This window comes from Saccopteryx leptura, chromosome 8 (genome assembly GCF_036850995.1).
Source record: "Saccopteryx leptura isolate mSacLep1 chromosome 8, mSacLep1_pri_phased_curated, whole genome shotgun sequence".
Lineage (NCBI taxonomy): Eukaryota > Metazoa > Chordata > Mammalia > Chiroptera > Emballonuridae > Saccopteryx > Saccopteryx leptura.
In genome coordinates this window covers 56,932,219-56,951,984 of record NC_089510.1, presented here as the reverse complement: position 1 = coordinate 56,951,984, position 19,766 = coordinate 56,932,219, and the positions used below count along the sequence as shown (strand labels likewise).

The window sequence follows — 19,766 nt, the reverse complement described above, 5'->3', positions numbered from 1 at the left end:
AAAGTCATTGTGCACTTTTGACCGGTCACAGGAAAGCAACAAAAGACGATAGAAATGTGAAATCTGCACCAAATAAAAGGAAAACTCTCCCAGTTTCATACCTATTCAGTGCAGTTCGATGTGGGCTCACGCACAGATTTTTTAGGGCTCCTTAGGTAGCTATCCCGTATAGCCTCTACAGACTCGTCACTGACTGATGGCCTACCAGAACGGGATTTCTCCACCAAACTGCCGGTTTCCTTCAACTGCTTATCCCACCAAGTAATGTTATTCCTATGTGGTGGCGCTTCATTATAAACGCGCTGATATTCACGTTGCACTTTGGTCACGGATTCAAATTTAGTGAGCCACAGAACACACTGAACTTTCCCCTGTACCGTCCACATCTTGACTGGCATGGCCGTGGGCTGCTCCGCTCTATACGCGGTGTTACGTCATCATCTGCGCATGCGCACATGCTGCCACATCATCCTACAGAAACTGGGAGGGTTTTCCTTTTATTTGGTGCAGATTTCACATTTCTATCATCTTTTGTTGCTTTCCTGTGACCGGTCAAAAGTGCACCATGACTTTACGGACACACTATATATCATTAGCAGCTCCTCCAGGGCTGAAATGACTAAACTTATTTGTTCCCAGCAAGCACTGGGAAACAGCAGCCAGATGATGATCACTAAGGTTTTGAGCTAACTCTCAGCTCTTCATTTCACCACCAGTCTAAAAATGCTTTTAGCCTGACCAGTGGTGGCGCAATGGATAGAGCAGCTGGTCCAGAATGCAGAGGTTGCTTGTTCAAACCTCGAGGTCACCAGCTCTGAGTATGGACTTGCCAGCACAGGGTCGCTGGCTTGCAAGGGGAATTGTCTCCATGATCCCAAAATTCACCAGCTTGAACCCAAAAGTCACTGGCATAACAAGCCCAAGGTTACTGGCTTGAGCAAGGGGACACTGGTTTGCCCAGTTCAAGGCACATGAGGAACAACCAACATACAACTAAAGTGAAAGCAACTATGAGTTGGTGATTCTCTCACTCTTTCTCTCCCTTCCTAGCTCTCTCGCAAAAACAAACAAATAAAAACCCCAGCTCTTAAAGACATCCACCCCTTTGATAATTCCATCCCCTTAATATGCCTGGGTTTTCAGTTTTATCACATACTTACCTTTGTAACAGCAGTCTGCCAACCCTGAAGAAAATCAGGTCTGTTTTTTTCTCTGGCTTCAGTCAGCAAATACTTTCTTATATTCTGGTTAAAAAGAAACCACAACAGAGATGTATGTTCCATTAGTTGGTGAAAAATGGAACCTGCCTACATTGGATAGAAGCAAAAGAGAAGGCTGTGGCCCTACCACTGGGCAGAGTATGCATGAATAAGTTTAAAGCTGGAACTCTACTTCAGACCTTTCACTTCATAATGTTAAGGACTCGGACACTCTGTACTCAGGTTTGCACTTAGATTGTGGACATTGATATATGTTGTAATAAGAACTTTTTTTTTTTTGGCCCTGGCTAGTTGGCTCAGTCAGTGGGAGAGTGTCAGCCAGCATGTAGATGTCCCAAGTTCGATTCCTGGTCAGGGCAAACAGGAGAAGCGCCCATATGCTTCTCCCCCTCCCACAGCCATGGCTCGATTGCAGCAAGTTGGCCCTGGGTACTGTCGATGGCTCCATGGCCTTTGCCTCAAGTGCTAAGAAGAGCTCAGCTGCTGAGCAGCAGAGCAACGCCCCAGATGGGCAGCGCATCACCCCCCAGTGGGCTTCCCAGGTGGATCCCAGTAGGGCACATGTGGGAGTCTGTCTCTGCCTCCTCTCTTCTCACTGAATTTAAAACAAACAAGCAAAACACTTCAAAATTCTTTTTTATTATTGATTTTTAGAGAGAGAGAGTGTGTGGGAGTGGAAAAAGTAATTGCTTCCCGTATGTACCTTGATCGGGCAAGCCTGGGGTTTTGAACCTGCGACCTCAGTGTTCTAGGTCAATGCTTTATTCACTGTGCCACCACAGGTCATGCGGTAATAAGAACTCTTTATAAGATGTTCAACTTTTTTAGCAGTAAGTCAACCTGCTGAATTTGAAACTTAAAAAAAATTACTGCTGCCTGACCTGTGGTGGTGCAGTGGATAAAGCATCGACCTGGAAATGCTGAGGTCGCCGGTTCAAAACCCTGGGCTTGCCTGGACAAGGCACATATGGAAGTTGATGCTTCCTGCTCCTCTCCCCCTTCTCTCTCTCTCTCTCTCTCCTTTCTAAAATAAAATTTAAAAATTACTGCCAATGCTCAACAGGGAAAAAAACTCATGGCAGAAATCATTAACTGAAACTAAATGAAAACATTACTGTTTCCATATTTTTGAGGACTGATGGTACGGGTATCATTTAATTTGTACAGTTAGAAGGAAACCCATTCTAAATACTCTAATAGAGTCAGATCCACTGCTCAAGTCTCTACCAAAATGAAGCCTATTAGAGTTTCAATTTTCCCATAAGCCCTCAACCTCTTCATGCATATCTCTCTCTGCATATCCCTTCTTAGGGTGAAGTCAGAGTTTACATTAAATTAACCACTCCCCCTGAAAGTGGAGAAGATGTGTGTATATGTGTGTGTGTGTATTCACATACATGTATGTATATATGTATTTTATTTCCATAAACATGCTATACTATATCATTCCTGCAACCTGCTTTTTTAAAACTCAATGTCTTAGAGAAATTTCCATGTTAGGACAGGGAGATCTACTACATTCTTTTTAACTGCTCTGGTCAGTTTAACAGTATGACTATACTGTAGTGTATGTATTTAGCTAATCTGTTGGTAGAACTAAATTTAGGTGGTTTTCATTTTTCACTATTATCCATATGACCCATCCTTGGGTGCAAATACACATCTTTATGGAGTAGATACCAAGAAATAGAATTGGTATGCGATCATTTATAAGGCACTTAGAACTGATTGGAACTACAATTGTTCAAGTATACATTCCACCAGAAAATATGAGAATTTCTGTTTCCTTACACCCACATAAATGAATACCAACAAAACTTTTCCTAACAGGCAAAAAATATTCGCATCTTCTGTTTTTCTGGTGGGGCTGAGCATTTCTCCATGTGTTTTATTTATTTTATCTTTTATCTATTTCTATTAGACCTTTCTTTTTCTTATTTATTTGTAGTTCTTTATATGTTCTGGACAGTGACTATCTAATAAACCCAAGTATTCCTTCTTCCACTGTTCTACTTCAAAACACTTTAGATGTTCATGCATATGAATTCCGTGATGAGCTGATCAGGTTTCATTCAAAATCCTGTTGGGAAACTAATTAGGATAAAAACTGGTATATATTAGTTTGGGGAGAATTCATCTCTTTCAAATATTGAGTGTGTCTATATTGCCATCTATTCATATTTCCTTAAAATACTTTAGTTTTCATCTTTAAAAACTTCCATTTTTTGCTAGGGTATATTCCTGGGTAATTTCTGTCTTTTTTGCTTTTGAAAATGGAATTTTTCTGTTTTCAGTAAACATTTCTAACTGGTTCCTGCTAGTGCAGAAAAATTAAGAAACCTACTGGGTTTTTTGCGCTGTATCCTACCATCTTGTGGAACTCTCATATTTACCAGCAGAATCTCTTGGTTATAATTCATTCTACAGAAGTTATTTTGAAGATACAAGCAAATTTTAGCTCTGTGAGAAAAAGGAAAATGATTTCTAACCATTTCAAAATAAAGTGTTAAGGGAAAGGCATAATGAAATCTGATGAAATCCAAATAAGGAATGTATCTCAGAAACGGACCCAGATTACAGAAAGGTTTTATGACAGAATTTAATCCTCTATAGTACTGACTTATGCTGTTGTATCTAGAATTAAGATAATATGTGGTCAGTCACAAGATAAATGAAAAAAATAAAATAGGCAACATATTAACTCACCTCTACACAAAACTTAAAATGAATGCCTTGGGAATCATAAAATGAAATAATCCGGTTGGAGAGTGTCACAGTAATGAGAGACCAGTGGACTTCCAGGTGAATAGGAATCAACAGAAGACTCTTTTGAAACAAATCCACCTAATCAAGAAAAGAAAAAGAAATGCAGCCATCACCACAGGCTGTTCAAATCAACAACTATAAATAGCAACTACCATTTCCTAACCTTTAACCTCCCCAAAATCATAAAACTAGGAAGTTGTAAAGACAGAATTTGAACCCATGTCTTAGTTAGTCTGAAGCCTATCTTGTAATTGCTAAGCTATATAATACACAGTAAGAAAACGGATGACATAGAAAGCACCACTTTCCATCTAACCTGCTACACCTGTGCACATTAACTGCTAAATGTAACTTGGTCCCCATTTTTATGCTTACCAAATTTTCATATGTACATATTTGACCTCAAGTCAATCTTATTTAGAAAAGAATCATGGTATTAAAAAAGAGCTATCAGGCTTTTCTATCTTTCTACAGACTCCTTATAGGTAATTAAGATTGTGGACTCTGAAGTAAGTCTGGTCAAGTTCAAACTGTGGCTCTTCCATTTACTGGCCAGATGACTGACAATTTTCATAGCTTCTTTGTACTTTGATTTCCTCAATATAAAATACATATAATAGTACCTACCTTATGAAATTGAGTCATAATAAATGTAAAATGCAGAGAACTGTGCTTTAGCACATTATATGTAGCCAATAAACCTATTATCATTACTACCTCGGGTCTTCCAGATGTCACAATGAGAAAAATATCCCTGAAAATACTTTACATATCCTTTATATCCTAATTCATCCTTTATATCCTGATATATCCTTTGCAAATCTAAAAATAACTGCTATTCCACTCAAAATCCTAGTCATCGATGAAGTAGTATGTGTTTTATAAAAATTTTTACAGTTAATTTCTTTTTTTCAGGTATTTTTAAGGTATTTTAGTGATTCCTTGGGTTAAAACAATTTCAAGGCTATTTTTTTTTCTCCTTTTTCCAAGTGAGAGGAAGGGAGATAGACTCCTGCACACACTCCAACTGGGATCTACCTGACAACCCCCATCGGGGGCCGATGCTTTGCCTATCTGGGGCCAGGCTCACAACTGAGTTGTGTTTTTTTTTAGCACCTGAAGCGGTGGCTACATGGAGCCATCCTCAGCACCCAGGCTGATATGCTTGAATCAACTGAGCCATGGCTGTGGAAAGGGAAGAGAGAGGGGGAGGGAGGCGGGAGAAGCCAATGGTTGCTTCTCCTGTGTGCCCTGACCGGGAATTGAACCCAGGACATCCATACACCAGGCCAATGCTCTACCACTGAGCCAACCAGCCAGGGCCTCAAGGGTATTTTAAAGTACATCCGATTCTTAGAAATGTTCTCAAACTTTCCTTGCTTTCTGATATTCAGATAATGTCCTGCTCTAGATGAATCTTCTGCTAATCTACATAACCTTTGGAGAAAGCACTTCAGCACTTGTGCTTTTTCGTTTCTGTATCCATAAACCTGGGGAGGTGGATAGAAGGAAGTATTAGAAAGAATTGACATTTGGTTTCTTCCAGCTCAAAAACTCTTGACTATCACCTGGCCTGTGGTGGCACAGTGGATAGAGCGTCAACCTGGAATACTGAGGTTGCTAGTTTGAAACCTAGGGCTTGCCCAACTTTCCCACTCCTTCCCCCTACTTACTTTCTTGCTATCCTCTCTCTAAAATCAATAAGTAAATTTTTTTTTTTAATTTCTGAGTATCTAAATCAAGGAATCATATTTAAAATACAATATTAAATGACACCAAATTTATATTCTTCTCAAAAAAGAAACACTTTTGGGAGGAGCATACAGCCATGCTTTGAGCTTTCTATGAATAGGGTTTTAACCTCTAGAAGCTGTGGGTCTCAGTACTGTCACTACAAGGAACTGAATTCTGCCAACAACCTGAATGAGCCTGGAAAATGAGAATACAGTCTGGCTGACACCCTGACTGCAGCCCACTGAGACCGTGAGCAGATGACCCAGTTAAGCCACAGGTGGATTAACTGAAACAGAGACAATAATGGAAACATCTCCGCATATAAATCTGGGTGTCAGATAAACAGGTGAATGAGAGTGGCCCTTCACTGTTGTTCCCTATGTGGCCTTTTAAAGATTGGTTGGTTGCAGATTGGAGAATGTATTCCATCCCAGCCAGAAGTTCTAGAGCAGGGGTCCCCAAACTTTTTACACAGGGGGCCAGTTCACTGTCCCTCAGACCGTTGGAGGGCCGGACTATAAAAAAAACTATGAACAAATTCCTATGCACACTGTATATATCTTATTTTAAAGTAAAAAAACAAAACGGGAACAAATACAATATTTAAAATAAAGAACAAGTAAATTTAAATCAACAAACTGACCAATATTTCAATGGGAACTATGCTCCTCTCACCACCAATGAAAGAGGTACCCTTCCAGAAGTCCGGCGGGGGCCGAATAATTGGCCTAAGGGGGCCGCATGTGGCCCGCGGGCCGTAGTTTGGGGACCCCTGTTCTAGAGAGTAGTACAGCGTGTCATCTGAGGTTCCCAAAGCATCCCCAAATACCCTGAATTGGATAACCACAACAGAAATGGAAGGGCCGACATCAAGGCCCTCCACAAACACACACAGGCTAAAAAAACATTCAGTGTTTAGTATCTTCCCAAACACTGAATCATACAATTTGAGAAACTCCAGAAACTGAACCACCAAGGTTCCCAACATCCATAACAGAACCTGAAAAGAACCTAACTGGAAGCTTTTTATAAGTATTTAATGATTTTAAAAAAGTAACATTTATGGAAAATATGGAGAGTCCTCAAAACATTAAGAAGAGAACTACCTACCATATGGTTTAGCTATTCTACTTCTGGGTATGCACCCCATGTTAATTGCAACACTATTTATAAGAGCCAAGATAGGAAAGCAATCTATGTGTCCATCAATGGAGGAACTACTAAAGAATATGTGGTGTATATATAGACTGAAATATTATTTAGCCATAAGAAAGAATAAAATCTTGCTCTTTGCAACAACATGAATGAACCGAGAGGGTATTAGGCCAAGTGAAATAAGTCAGATGGAGACAAACAAATACCACGTGATTTCACTTATATGTGGAATCTGAAAGAAACATAGATACAGAGAACAGACTGGTGCTTACCAAATAGGAAAAGGGTTGGGGGGTGGACAATATGAGTGAAGAGGTCAATTATGTGGTGATGGATAGTAACTATATTTTTGGTGGTGATCAATTTGGAAATAGATGTCAAATTATACTGCATACCTGAAATTTATGTAATGTTATATACAGTGTGTCCGTAAAGTCATGGGGCACTTTTGACCAGTCACAGGAAAGCAACAAAAGATGATAGAAATGTGAAATCTGCACCAAATAAAAGGAAAACCCTCCCAGTTTCTGTAGGATGATGTGGCAGCATGTGCGCATGTGCAGATGATGACGTAACACTGTGTATACAGTGGAGCAGCCCACGGCCATGCCAGTCGAGATGTGGATGGTACAGTGGAAAGTTCAGTGGGTTCTGTGGTTCACTAAATTTGAATCCGTGACCAAAGTGCAATGTGAATATTGGTGCGTTTATAACAATGCGCCACCACATAGGAATAACATTACTTGGTGGGATAAACAGTTGAAGGAAACCGGTAGTTTGGTGGAGAAACCCCGTTCTGGTAGGCCATCAGTCAGTGACGAGTCTGTAGAGGCTATATGGGATAGCTACCTAAGGAGCCCTAAAAAAATCTGTGCGTGAGCCCACATCGAACTGCACTGAATAGGTATGAAACTGGGAGAGTTTTCCTTTTATTTGGTGCAGATTTCACATTTCTATCGTCTTTTGTTGCTTTCCTGTGACCGGTCAAAAGTGCACCATGACTTTATGGACACACTGTATTTTACCTCAGTAAAAAAACCAAAAAAGTTTTCTTCATTTTTTTATTTTTACTTTTTTTTTTTAAGTGAGAGGAGGGGAGCTAGAGAGACAGTCTCCCACATGCGCCCTGTCCGGGATCCCCTGGCAACCCCTGTCTGGGGCCAATGCTCAAATCAGCTGAGCTATCCTCAGTGCCCAGGCCAACACTCAGACCAATCAAGTCACTGGCTGCGAGAGGAAAAGAGAGAGAGAAAGGAGAGATGGAGGGGAAGAGAAGCAGATGGTCAATTCTTATGTGTGCCCTGACTGGGTATTGAACCTGAGACATCTACATGCTGGTTAGACACTCTATCCACTGAACCAACCAGCCATGTTTGAAACTTTTTTCTTAATTACAAAAACAATTTTTAATATAAAAATTAGAAAATACAGATAAAAAGATACACATCAGTATATATCTTTCCAGGTTTTTTGTTGTTTTTTGAGAGAGAGAGAGAGAGAGAGAGAGAGAGAGAGAGAGAGAGACAGACAGACAGGAACAATGAACTGCTCCTATGTATGCTGCCCTGACCAGGGAATCAAACCTACAACCTCCGAGCTGCGATGATGCTCCAACCAACTGAGCTATTTGGCCACGGTTTTTATTTATTGATTGATTTATAGAGAGACAGAGAGGGGAAAGGGAGGGAAGCATTCATTTGTTGTTTCAGTCAGTCACCGGTAGCTTCCCCTGTGTGTCCTGACCGGGTATCAAACCTGCAACCTTGTTTGGGACAATGCTCTTAACTATCTGAGTTAATCAAACAGGGCCTTTTTAAAAAATATATTAATTTTCACACACATACACACAACTTTATACATATAATTAAGAGTGATGTGAGAGCCATATGTATGCTGCCTACATGACAGCATTCAGAACTACATACCATAAAGGGACAAGGAAAGGTATTTCGTGAAAATGTAAATGAAAAAAAAGCAGGGTAGAAATATTAGTATCGGACAAAATAAACTTTTAAGTTTTTAATAAACAAAGACTGGCCTGACCAGGCGATGGCCCAGAGGATAGAGCGTCAGACTGGGATGCTGAGGACCCAGGTTCAAGACCTCGAGGTCACCAGATTGAGCGCGGGCTCATCGGGTTTGAGCAAGGCTCACCAGCTTGGGCCCAAGGTCGCTGGCTCGAGCAAGGGGTCACTCGATCTGCTGTAGCCCCCCCACCCCCCCGTCAGGGCACATATGAGAAATCAATCAATGAACAACTAAGGAGCCGCAACGAAGAATTGATGTTTCTCATCTCCCTTCCTGTCTGTCTGTCCCTATCTGTCCCTCTCTCTGACTCTGTCTCTGCCATAAATAAATAAATAAATAAATAAATAAATAAATAAATAAATAAAACAAAGACTGTAAGAAGAAGACAAAGATTTTATGTAATGATAAAGGTATCAATACAACAAGAAGATATGGCACTTGTAAACATCAATGCACCCAACATAGAAACACCTGAATACATAACGTAAACTTAACTGGCACAAAGGGAGAGAGTGACAGTATTACAATAATAATTGAGGACTTTAACACAACACTTACCATAATGGGTAGAAATAACAAAAAACGTCTGTAAATGACACCTTATACTTACACATGGATTTAATAAATATATACAAAACATTCCATCCAAAAACAACAGTACATACATTTTTTTCAAGTGCATATGAGAGCACTCTACTACATGTTAGGCCACAAAACAATCTTAATAAACTTAAAACTGGAATCATACCAAACACTGTTTTCAACCATAACACTACGGATCTATAAAAACAATTGCAAAATGAAATCTGGAAAAAAACCACAAACACAGAGGCTAAAAAAAATGCTATTACATAACCAATGGGTAAAAGAAGAAATTAAAGAGGAATTCAAAAAATATCTTGAGACAAATGAAAATGAAAACACACATTCTAAAATATATGGAACATAGCAAAGACAGTTCTAAGAGGGAATCTTATAGCAATACAGACCTGCCTTAAGAGACCAGAAAAATCCTCATCTAACCTTATACCTAAAGGAACTAGAAAAAAAAGAGCAAACAAAGCCCAAAGTGGGTGGGAGAAAAGAATAAAGATCAGAGTGGAAAAAAATAAAATAGAGACAAAAAAAATAGAAAAGATGGATGAAACTAAGAACTGGTTCTTTTTAAAAATACACAAATTGACAAACCTTTAGCCAGACTCATCAAAGAAAAAAAATCCAAACAAAATCAAAGCAGAAGTGATAACCAATACCACAGAAATACAAGGGATTATAGGAGAATACTATGAACAATTATAAGCCACCTAATAGTACAATCTGAAAGAAATGCATAATTCATGAAAACATACAATCTTTCCAAGACTGAACCAGGAAGAAACAGAAAATCTGAACAAACTGATTACTAATAAAACTGAACCAGTATTCAAAAAATTCCAAATAAACAAAAGTTCAGGGCCAGATGGCTTTAAGGTTAATTTACCAAACATTCAAGGCAAAATACCTATCATTCCCAAACTATCCCCCCAAAAAAAATTTAAGAGGAAGGAAAGCTTCTAAATGGGGCCAACATTACCCTGATATCAAAGCCAAAGACACTACAAGAAAATAAAATTACAGGCCAATATCCCTGATTATCACAAATGCAAAAATTCTCAACACAATATTAACAAATCAAATTCAACAAAACATTAAAAAAGATCATACACCACGAAAAAGCAGGATTTATTCCAGAGATCTAAGGGTGGTTCAATATCTGCCAATCAATCAAAGTGATACTCCACATAAACAAAATGAAGGATAAAAATCAAAAGATCAGCTCAATCAATGCAGAAATAGCATTTGACAAAATTCAATATCCAATAAAAGGTCAACAAAGTGGGTATAGAGGAAACATACCTCAAGATAATAAAGACCATAGATGACAAACTCACAACTAATATGATATTCAACAGTGAAAAGCTGAATGTATTTCCTGTAAGATCAGGAAAAAAACAAGGATCCCACTCTCACCACTTTTATTCAACACTATATTGGAAGTCCTAGCCACAGCAAAAATTTGTTGCATATACTAATAAATTATCAGAAAGAAATTAAGAAAACAATCAATTTACAATTTCATCAAAAAGAATAAAATACCGGCCCTAGCCGGTGGGCTCAGCAGTAGAGTGTCGGCCCAGCGTGTGGAAGTCCTGGGTTTGATTCCCGGCCAGGGCACACAGAGAAGCACCCATCTGCTTCTCCCCCCTCCCCCCTCTCCTTATTCTCTGTCTCTTTCTTCCCCTCCTGCAGCCAAGCCTCCACTGGAGCAAGGTTAGCCGAGGCACTGAGGATGGCTCCACGGCCTCTGCCTCAGGCACTAGAATGGCTCCAGCTGCAATGAAGCAATGCCCAAGATGGATGCCGGGTGGATCCCAGTCGGGCACATGTGGGAATCTGTCTGGCTGCCTCCCCACTTCTAACTTTGAAGAAATACAAAAAAAAAAAAAGAATAAAATACCTAGCAATAAATTAAACCAAAGAGGTAAAATACCTGTACCTGGAAAATGGTAAGACACTGATGAAAGAAACTGGAGAAGATACAAATATACGGTCTACTGAAAAGTTCTGTCCATTTTTGGAATAAAACAAAATACAAATTTTTCTTACCGTCAATAAACTTTATTAAATAATATAATTGCCATTATTATTAATGATTTCTTGCCAGCGTGAGGGCAATTTGTATGTCCCATTTTTGAAAAATGTCTTATCTTTTGATGCGAAAAATTGAACCAGTGCTTGTTTGATATCTTCTTAATTTTTGAATTTTTTGCCCTTCAAAAAATTTTGTAAGGACAAAAACAAGTGATAGTTGGAGGGTGCTAAGTCCGGGGAATATGGTGGATGCGACAGAATTTCCCAGCCTAAAGCTGCAATTTTTTGACAAGTCCCCAAAGCAGCATGTGGCCTGGCATTATCATGATGCAGTATGATGTTCTTCCTATTTAACATCGCTGGCCTCTTTTCTTGGACTGCTGTCTTTAAATTATCCAGTTGTTGACAATACTTCTCCAAATTGAGCATTTCATTCGGTTTTAAAAGCTCATAATGTATTGGTCCTCGAATGTCCCACCACATACACAACATTCTCTTATTCAGAGTCAAATTTGGTTTAGAGGTGGAAGGGCTAGGTTTTCCAGGTTCACAATATGCCCTTTTCCTTACGATGTTTTTGTAGGTAATCCACTTTTCATCCCCAGTTATCATCCGGTTCAAGAGTGCTCGATTTTGTTCCGAGCAAGCAGAGATGTGCATATGAGACTCGATCATCCAAATTCTTCTGACTTAATTCATGTGGCACCCATCTTGAATATTTCCACACCAATCCTATCTTCCGAATATGGTCCGAAATGGTTTGCTGAGCTGAATTAAGCCTTTCTGCGATCTCCGATGTTGTCAGGAAAGGATCTTGCTCCAACATGGTCTAAACAACATTGTCATTGATCAAAGATGGTCGCCCAGAACATGGCTTATCAGAAAGGTCGAAATCACCTGTTTCAAATTTTTCGAACCATCTTCTGCATGTCCTATCAGAAACTTTACCTTCACCAAACACTTTCAATAAATTTCTACATGCTTCTGTAGCATTTCTTCCTTGTTGAAATTCGTAAAAATTACGTGGCATAAATGAACTTTATCAGTAGCTATGGGTACACTATTACTTCACACATAAGACTAACGTGAATCAACTTTGTTTTAGTTAATTTGCTACGTCAGTATGTATACATTAAGTGATAAAAATAGAGAGGCACACACGCGCCAAATAAACATGTGCTTACGTGTCGAAACTTGTTGTGATAGAAACGGACAGAACTTTCCGGTAGACCTGATAAACAGAAGGCTATACCATGCCCATGGATTGGAAGAATATTGTTAAAATGTTCATGCTAACCAAAGTAATCTACAGATACAATGCAATCCCTATCAAAATACCAATGTCATTTTTCATAGAACTAGAAAAAATAATCTTAAAATTTATATCCCAAAGACCCTCAATAGCCAAAGCAATCTTGAGAAAGAAAAACAAAGTTGGAGGTATCACACTCCCTGATTGCAAACTATACTACAAAGCTACAATAATGAAAACAGTATACTGGTACAAAAACAAACACATCGGTCAATGAAATAGAACAGAGAGCCCCAAAATAAATCCAACACCCATATGGTCAATTACTCTATGACAAAGGAGGGGAAAAAATATATACAATGGGGAAAAGACAGTCCCTTCAATAAATGATGTTGGAAAACTGAACAGATACATGCAAAAATTGAAACTAGACCACTTTATTACACTATGTAAAAATGAACTAAGGATTTACATGTAAGTCTTGAAACTATTAAACTCCTAGAAAAAATCATAGGCAATAAATATGTTGATGTCACTCTTAGCAATATTTTTTTTGGATGTGTCTCCTCAGGCAAATGCAACAAAAAAAATTAACAAATAGGACTACATAAACCTAAGAAGCTTTGGCACAAAAAGAACATCAACAAAACTAAAAGGCAACCTACTGAATGGGAGAAGATAATTTCAAGTAATAAGTCTAATAAGAAATTAACACCCAAAAATATATAAAGAACTCATACAGCCTGACCAGTGGCACAATGGATGGAGCATCAGCCTGGGACGTAGAAGACCCAGGTTTGACACCTCGAGGTTGCCAACTTGAGCATGAGTTCGTCTGGCTTGAGAACAGGGTTGCTGGCTTGAGTGTGGGATCACAGACATGACCCGATGGTCGCTGGTTTGAGCCAAAAGTTCACTGGCTTGTACCCAGGGTCACTGGCTTGAGCCCAAGGTTGCTGGCTTGGGCCCGAGGTTGCTGGCTTGAGCCCAAGGCTGCTGGCTTAAACAAGAGGTCACTGGCTCAGCTGCAGCCCCCTCACTCAAGGCACATACGAGAAAGCAATCAATCAAAAACTAAGGTGCCGCAATGAAAAATTGATGCCTCTCATCTCTCTTTCTTCCTGTCTGTCTGCCCCTATCTGTCCTTCTCTGTCACACACACAAAAAAGGGCAGAGGATCTGAACAGACATTTCTCCAAGGAAAACATACAGATGGCCAAGAGACACATGGAAAGATGCTCACCATCACTACAAATCAGGGAATTCCAAATCCAAACAATGAGATACTACCTCATACTTGTTAGAACGGCTACTATCAAAAAGACAGAAAAGAGAAAGTGTTGCTTTCCCCTGGAGTGACTCTGCCCTGAGAATCTGTATTGCGGAACAGCAGTCGTTTACGTCTGTCTGCTTTCTCTCCCATGTAATTGCATGCCACCATGCCATGGAATATTCAATGGCCATGGAAACGAGTCCCCTGAGGCCCCGGGACTCTCTATTTAGTTTTTAACTAAAGATCAATATAGATTATCACTTTAAGGTGGATAATGATGAAAATGAACACCAATTATCTTTACTTACAGTCAGGCTAGTGCAAAGGATGAATTAATTGCACACTGTTACACACTGTGGAAGCAGAGGCAATGAATTATGAAGGCAGTCCAATTAAAGTAACACTAACAACTTTGAAAATGTCTGTCAGCCAATGGTTTCCCTTGATGGCTTTGAAATACCACCACCTGTGGTCTTACAGTTGAAGTGTGGTTCAAGGCCTGTGCATATAGTGGGCAGCACTTAGTAGCTGGGGAGCAAGATGCAGAGTCAGAAAAAGAGGAGCATATGAAGCTTTTAAGTATACATGGAAAGTGTTTTGCCCTGGAAGTGGTAGTAAGTTTCCACAGAAAAAAGTAAAATTTGCTACTGATGAAGATGATTTTGATTATGAAGAGCTGAAGAAAAACCTCCAGTAAATAAATCTGTATGAGATACTCCAGCCAAAATCAAACCAGAATGGAAACTGAAAACCATCAACACCAATTCCAAGATGGCGACGGAGTAGGCAGATGGAACGTTCCACTAGCTTCTTCCCAGGATCAAACTGGAGTTATAACCAAATTTAAGACCAATTGTCCTGGCCTGACCTGTGATAGTGCAGTGGGTAAAGCATTGACTTGGAACACTGAGGCCACCCTGGGCTTGCCTGGTCCAGGCACATATGGGAATGGATGCTTCCTCTCTCCCACTTATTTCTTCTCTCTCTTTCTCTCCGCTTTAAAATGAGTTTAAAAAAAAAAATCATCCTGAAAAAATAACTTAGGATTAAATGAAGAGGAGTCTATTACCAAGGATTCACAGAAGCAGCCACCTTGAGACTGGTAGAAAGGGTGGAGACGTGAAAAGGGCTGCCCCGCTTCCAGGAGTGAGCAGTGGCCGAGGGTCCGGAGAGACATACCAGCTTCAGGTAGGTTTCCCCCGAGAGGTGTGGGTCCTAAGCCCCAGACCAGACACCACAGCCCAGAGTATAGACTCGAAGAGGTGGCCAAATAGCATTTGGTGGTGAAAAGATGTTAGATTTCTGTCTGCAAGAAATAGACGAGAGATCTCAAAGACGCAAGCACCCTCTTAAAGAGCCAACACAGAGCCACTTACCCAGAGCTCCGGTGGAGAGAGGGCTGAAAGGACTAGAATGGCATGAGGAAGAGTGAAACTAGCGACCCTAGGCAGAGACAGGGTGAGGGACAACCACTAGAACCCCTGTGCTGAATCACTCTCTAATACCGGTCGCCATCTTTCCTGGGTGGAGCAGTCCCCTCTGTGCGGCATCAGCCTGGGGGAAAGCAGCTGCCCCTCCCTCGGGAACCTCTCTTACCCCACCCTGTGGAGACTGGGCCCTGCTGAGAAACAAGCAGCCTTGGCCAGGAAGGAGTGGGCTGAAGACTCAAGGGGTTACAAATGACTGTTTTCTGGCATTGAGTTCACCCCCCTCACACTTTCCCAAGAATATGACTGGTGCTTCTGCCTCAAGGGTGATTCAGTAGAAACTGTCTGGACTGAGGGCAGACTAGATCTCTGGGTTTCAGAGGCCACACCCACCAGTCCTAGTGGCTACACCCTATTGAGGACTGTGAAAAGTCAGGACAGACTGACTGACACCTGGGGCCCTGGGGTGGGAGGCACACCCACCACCTTCCCTGATGCCTGATAAACCAGCCTCTATACTCTACCAGAGGTTTTTTCAGGGACCAAGCCCAACAGGCAGCCAGCAGACAGAGGCAGTAGGAAGTAGATCTCAGGGAACATGGGGTCTTTTGCTGATTTGCTCTAGGTCTGGTGCTGGTAAAAGCCAGCATAGGTGTGCAGCTTGGTCCTTCCATGTGCAACTAAGCCCGGCAGAGGTAGCCACAAACTCTGGATTGCGACAGCTCCAAAAAGGTTGCTGAGGGCCAGTCATGGGCAGTGTCTTACACTGGGCTGCACCAGGCTTCTGGGTTAAGAGGCCCACAACCAAAGCATCCAGCGGCCAGCTACAGACAACATCAGAGCAGCACCCAACTAGTGTTACTGGCAGCATATCCAAAGGGAGAGCTTGTCAGGCACCAAACCCAGCGAGGCAAATTCTGCTTTCTGTGATCAGTGCCCACACAGCACCTCACACACACTGGACGACATAGAGCCTCACTGTCTGCCAGCCCAAGTCCTGGATACCCTGCCCCGCTGAGCTCGAGTCCACAGGGGGAAAGGAGAGAGGCTTAGAGCACAGACATTCAAAGTCTGAGTTTCTTGGAGCCTATTTCTGGGACCAGTTGAGGAGCCTAGACATTTTCTGGGGGGTCACAGTCAGCCCCAGTGGAATACTCAATCTTCCTCCCTGAGACCAGTGACTCCGCAGCTGAAAGAACTTCTGCAGAGGTAACTGTCAGCCCCACCCAATCTGAAACTGCTGTTCACCTCGCTGAGGAGAAATAGAATTAGAGTATCCAGCAGTGTTTAAGGGATTAGACTCTGGAGTAGGGGTCCCACTAACGTTGTCAACCCAACCTCAGATGCCCTAACCCACCAAACTTGCAACATGTGGAGGGGAGGGTGGGTGAGGCCAGTCTGAGCCCACACTATCGTCTTTCTACAGAAGACTCTGAGGAAAGTCCAGGCAGCTGCAAGAGCAGGTGGAGCAGCTGAAAAATGGAGGCAAATCATAAGGAACTTGGACTCTTTTACGGAGCTTCTGTCTACTCTAAGCAGGAGGAATGTGATCCTTATACATGAGCTGGCCCCTTCCACACACACCCAGGCACAGAAAACACAGACACAAAGTGTGAACAGAATGGTAAGCTCCAGACCAGCGGTTCTCAACCTGTGGGTCGCGACCCTGGCGGGGGTCGAACGACCAAAACACAGGGGTCATCTAAAGCCATCGGAAATACATACTTTATTTAAAAATGTATTGTATAATAAATATGTATTTTCCAATGGCTTTAGGCGACCCCTGTGTTTTGGTCGTTTGACTCCCGCCGGGGTAGCGACCCACACACAGGTTGAGAACCGCTGCTCCACACAGTGGGTTACAAACATCTGACATCAATGCCCAAACCCTGCCCAAGAAGACCCAGAACCACAACCAGTTGTGGGTGGCAGACAGCACCAATACTAGACTCAGCTAGCCACAGAAGCAGCACGCCCAAAGGAAGAGTCCAGCAGACACTAAACTCTACTGACGATAACTACACCTCACAGGGCAGTCACCACACAGCATCTAACAAACATGATCAAGGTTGACCCTTAGCGACAGTCTTCCTGAAAGGCTAATTAATTAACTCCATCCATGAAAGTACCAACAGAATTCAAGACTCACATACAACCGCAAGGTAAATATAACCCACAAGAAACATTCCTACAGCAAAGAGCTTAGGTGACCTAGAGGTTAGTACCACTGAGCCCATCTTCCTCATAAAGACATCACAAGAAATTTGGGAGTCAGAACAGAGCTACCTAATACACAGACAAAATGGGCAGACAAAAAAAAATTGCCCCAGATGAATCAAAAAGAGAGACTCCCCAGGAAAGTAAATGAAATGAAAGCAACCAAACTACTAGACATAGTTTTAAATAAAGATTAGGATGTTCAAGGATCTTAGAGTAAGAATGGATGATCACAGTGAGAACTTAAAACAAGGATATAGTAAGCATTAAAAAGGACACTGAAACCATTAAAAAAATAAAAGTTAGAAATGGCAAATACAGTATCTGAAATGAAGACTGCACTAGAAGGAAAAACAGCAAGTTGGATGAAGCAGAAAATGAAATAGCAATTTAGAGGACAAGATGAACGTAAGTAAGCACAGATGCAGAGCTGCAAAAAGAAAGGAGACTCAGAAAGACTGAGGAAACTCGAAGAGACCTCTGTGACAACATTAAGGGAAACAACATTAAGGGAACCCATCATAGCGGTTCCTAAAGGAGAAGAGAACAAACAAGGGCCAGAGAACTTTTTTGAACAAATCATAGCTGAAAACTTCCCTAACCTGATGATGGAAAGTCACACAAGTTGAAGAAGTACAGAGAATCCCATTAAAGATGAACCCAAGGCCCTGCCTGCCGGTTGGCTCAGTGGTAGAGCGTCGGCCTGGCGTGCAGGAGTCCCGGGTTCGATTCCCGGCCAGGGCACACAGGAGAAGCGCCCATCTGCTTCTCTACCCCTTCCCCTCTCCTTCCTCTCTGTCTCTCTCTTCCCCTCCCGCAGCCATGGCTCCACTGGAGCAAATTTGGCCCGGGCGCTGAGGATGGCTCTATGGCCTCTGCCTCAGGTGCTAGAATGGCTCTGGTTGCAACAGAGTAGTGCCCCAGATGGGCAGAGCATTGCCCCATGATGGGCGTGCTGGGTGGATCCCGGTCGGGTGCATGTGGGAGTCTGTCTGACTGCCTCCCTGTTTCCAACATCAGAAAAATACAAAAAAAAAAAAAAGATGAACCCAAAGAGGTCAATACCATACCAAGACATGTCATAATTAAAATGCCAAAAATAAGAGACAAAGAAAGAATACTGCCTGCCCTCTGGTGGTGCAGTGGATAAAGCATCGACCTGGAGCACTAAGGTCGCCGGTTCAAAATTCTGAACTTGTCTGGTCAAGGCACATATGAGAATTGATGCTTCCTGCTACTCCTCTCTTTCTCAAAAGAGGGAAGGGAGGGAAGGAGGGAGGGAGGGAAACTAAAAGCTGCAAGAGAACGCAATTACCTACAAAGGAGCTCCCATAAGGCTAACATCTAATTTTTCAACAGAAACACTTCACACCAGAAGGGACTGGCAAGAAATATTCAAAGTGATGCAAAACAAGAACCCACATTCAAGACTACTTTATCCAGCAAAGCTATCATTTAAAATTGAAGGAGAAATAAAGACCTTCTGTAATACAGGTGGCCTCGGTCAGGCAGATTCACATTGGATTTGGGCAAATGGGCAGAAAAATTGTGGAGCCAGAAAGTGTTAGGCCATTCCGTTTAATCAAGTCTCACAACAGTGGACGAGAACCCAACCAAGGGAAACCGCCTCTCAGTCAAACAAATAGCAAAATGGCCCCTCAAAGTGGCAGGCAGGCAATCCGCCATCCACAATCCCCCTGAGCACAAGCACCCATAGCTTTACATAGGCCATGCACACGTGCCTCTGCCACGTGCTCACACACTAATCAAGCAAAGTGCTTGCAGCCGGTACACCAGCGAGCAAGCCTAACACAGCCGCTTTCCCAACGGCTTCCCTGACAAAAAAGGCTCAAGGAATTTATTACCACCAAACCAGTACTGCAAGAAATGTTAAAGAGCCTGCTATAAAAAGAAAGAAAGAAAAAAAGAAATAGAAAGAAAGAGGACTGTAGGTCTAAAGAATAAAATGGCAATAAATAAGTACATATCAATAATAACTTTAAATGTAAATGGATTAAATGCTCCAATCAAAAGACATAGGGTAGCTGCATGGATAAGAAAAT

General features: G+C 41.6%; 1 protein-coding gene and 1 pseudogene across 2 annotated transcripts in view; one reads left to right on the top strand and one right to left on the bottom strand.

Annotated features, from left to right (window-relative positions):
- Positions 1-19,766, bottom strand: part of SENP5 (SUMO specific peptidase 5) — a 75,978-nt gene that overhangs the window by 6,290 nt on the left and 49,922 nt on the right. For both annotated transcript variants that reach the window (XR_010746839.1, XM_066347864.1), the window contains exons 7-8: positions 3,927-4,064; positions 1,161-1,244 (exon numbers count right to left, since the gene is read on the bottom strand). Coding sequence is in view for 1 of the 2 variants with exons in the window: in XM_066347864.1 (XP_066203961.1) it covers positions 1,161-1,244; positions 3,927-4,064 (222 nt within the window). In the remaining variant the exon portion in view is untranslated. The remainder of the gene's footprint in view (positions 1-1,160; positions 1,245-3,926; positions 4,065-19,766) is intronic.
- On the top strand, positions 14,231-14,906 carry LOC136380050 (nucleophosmin pseudogene; annotated as a pseudogene).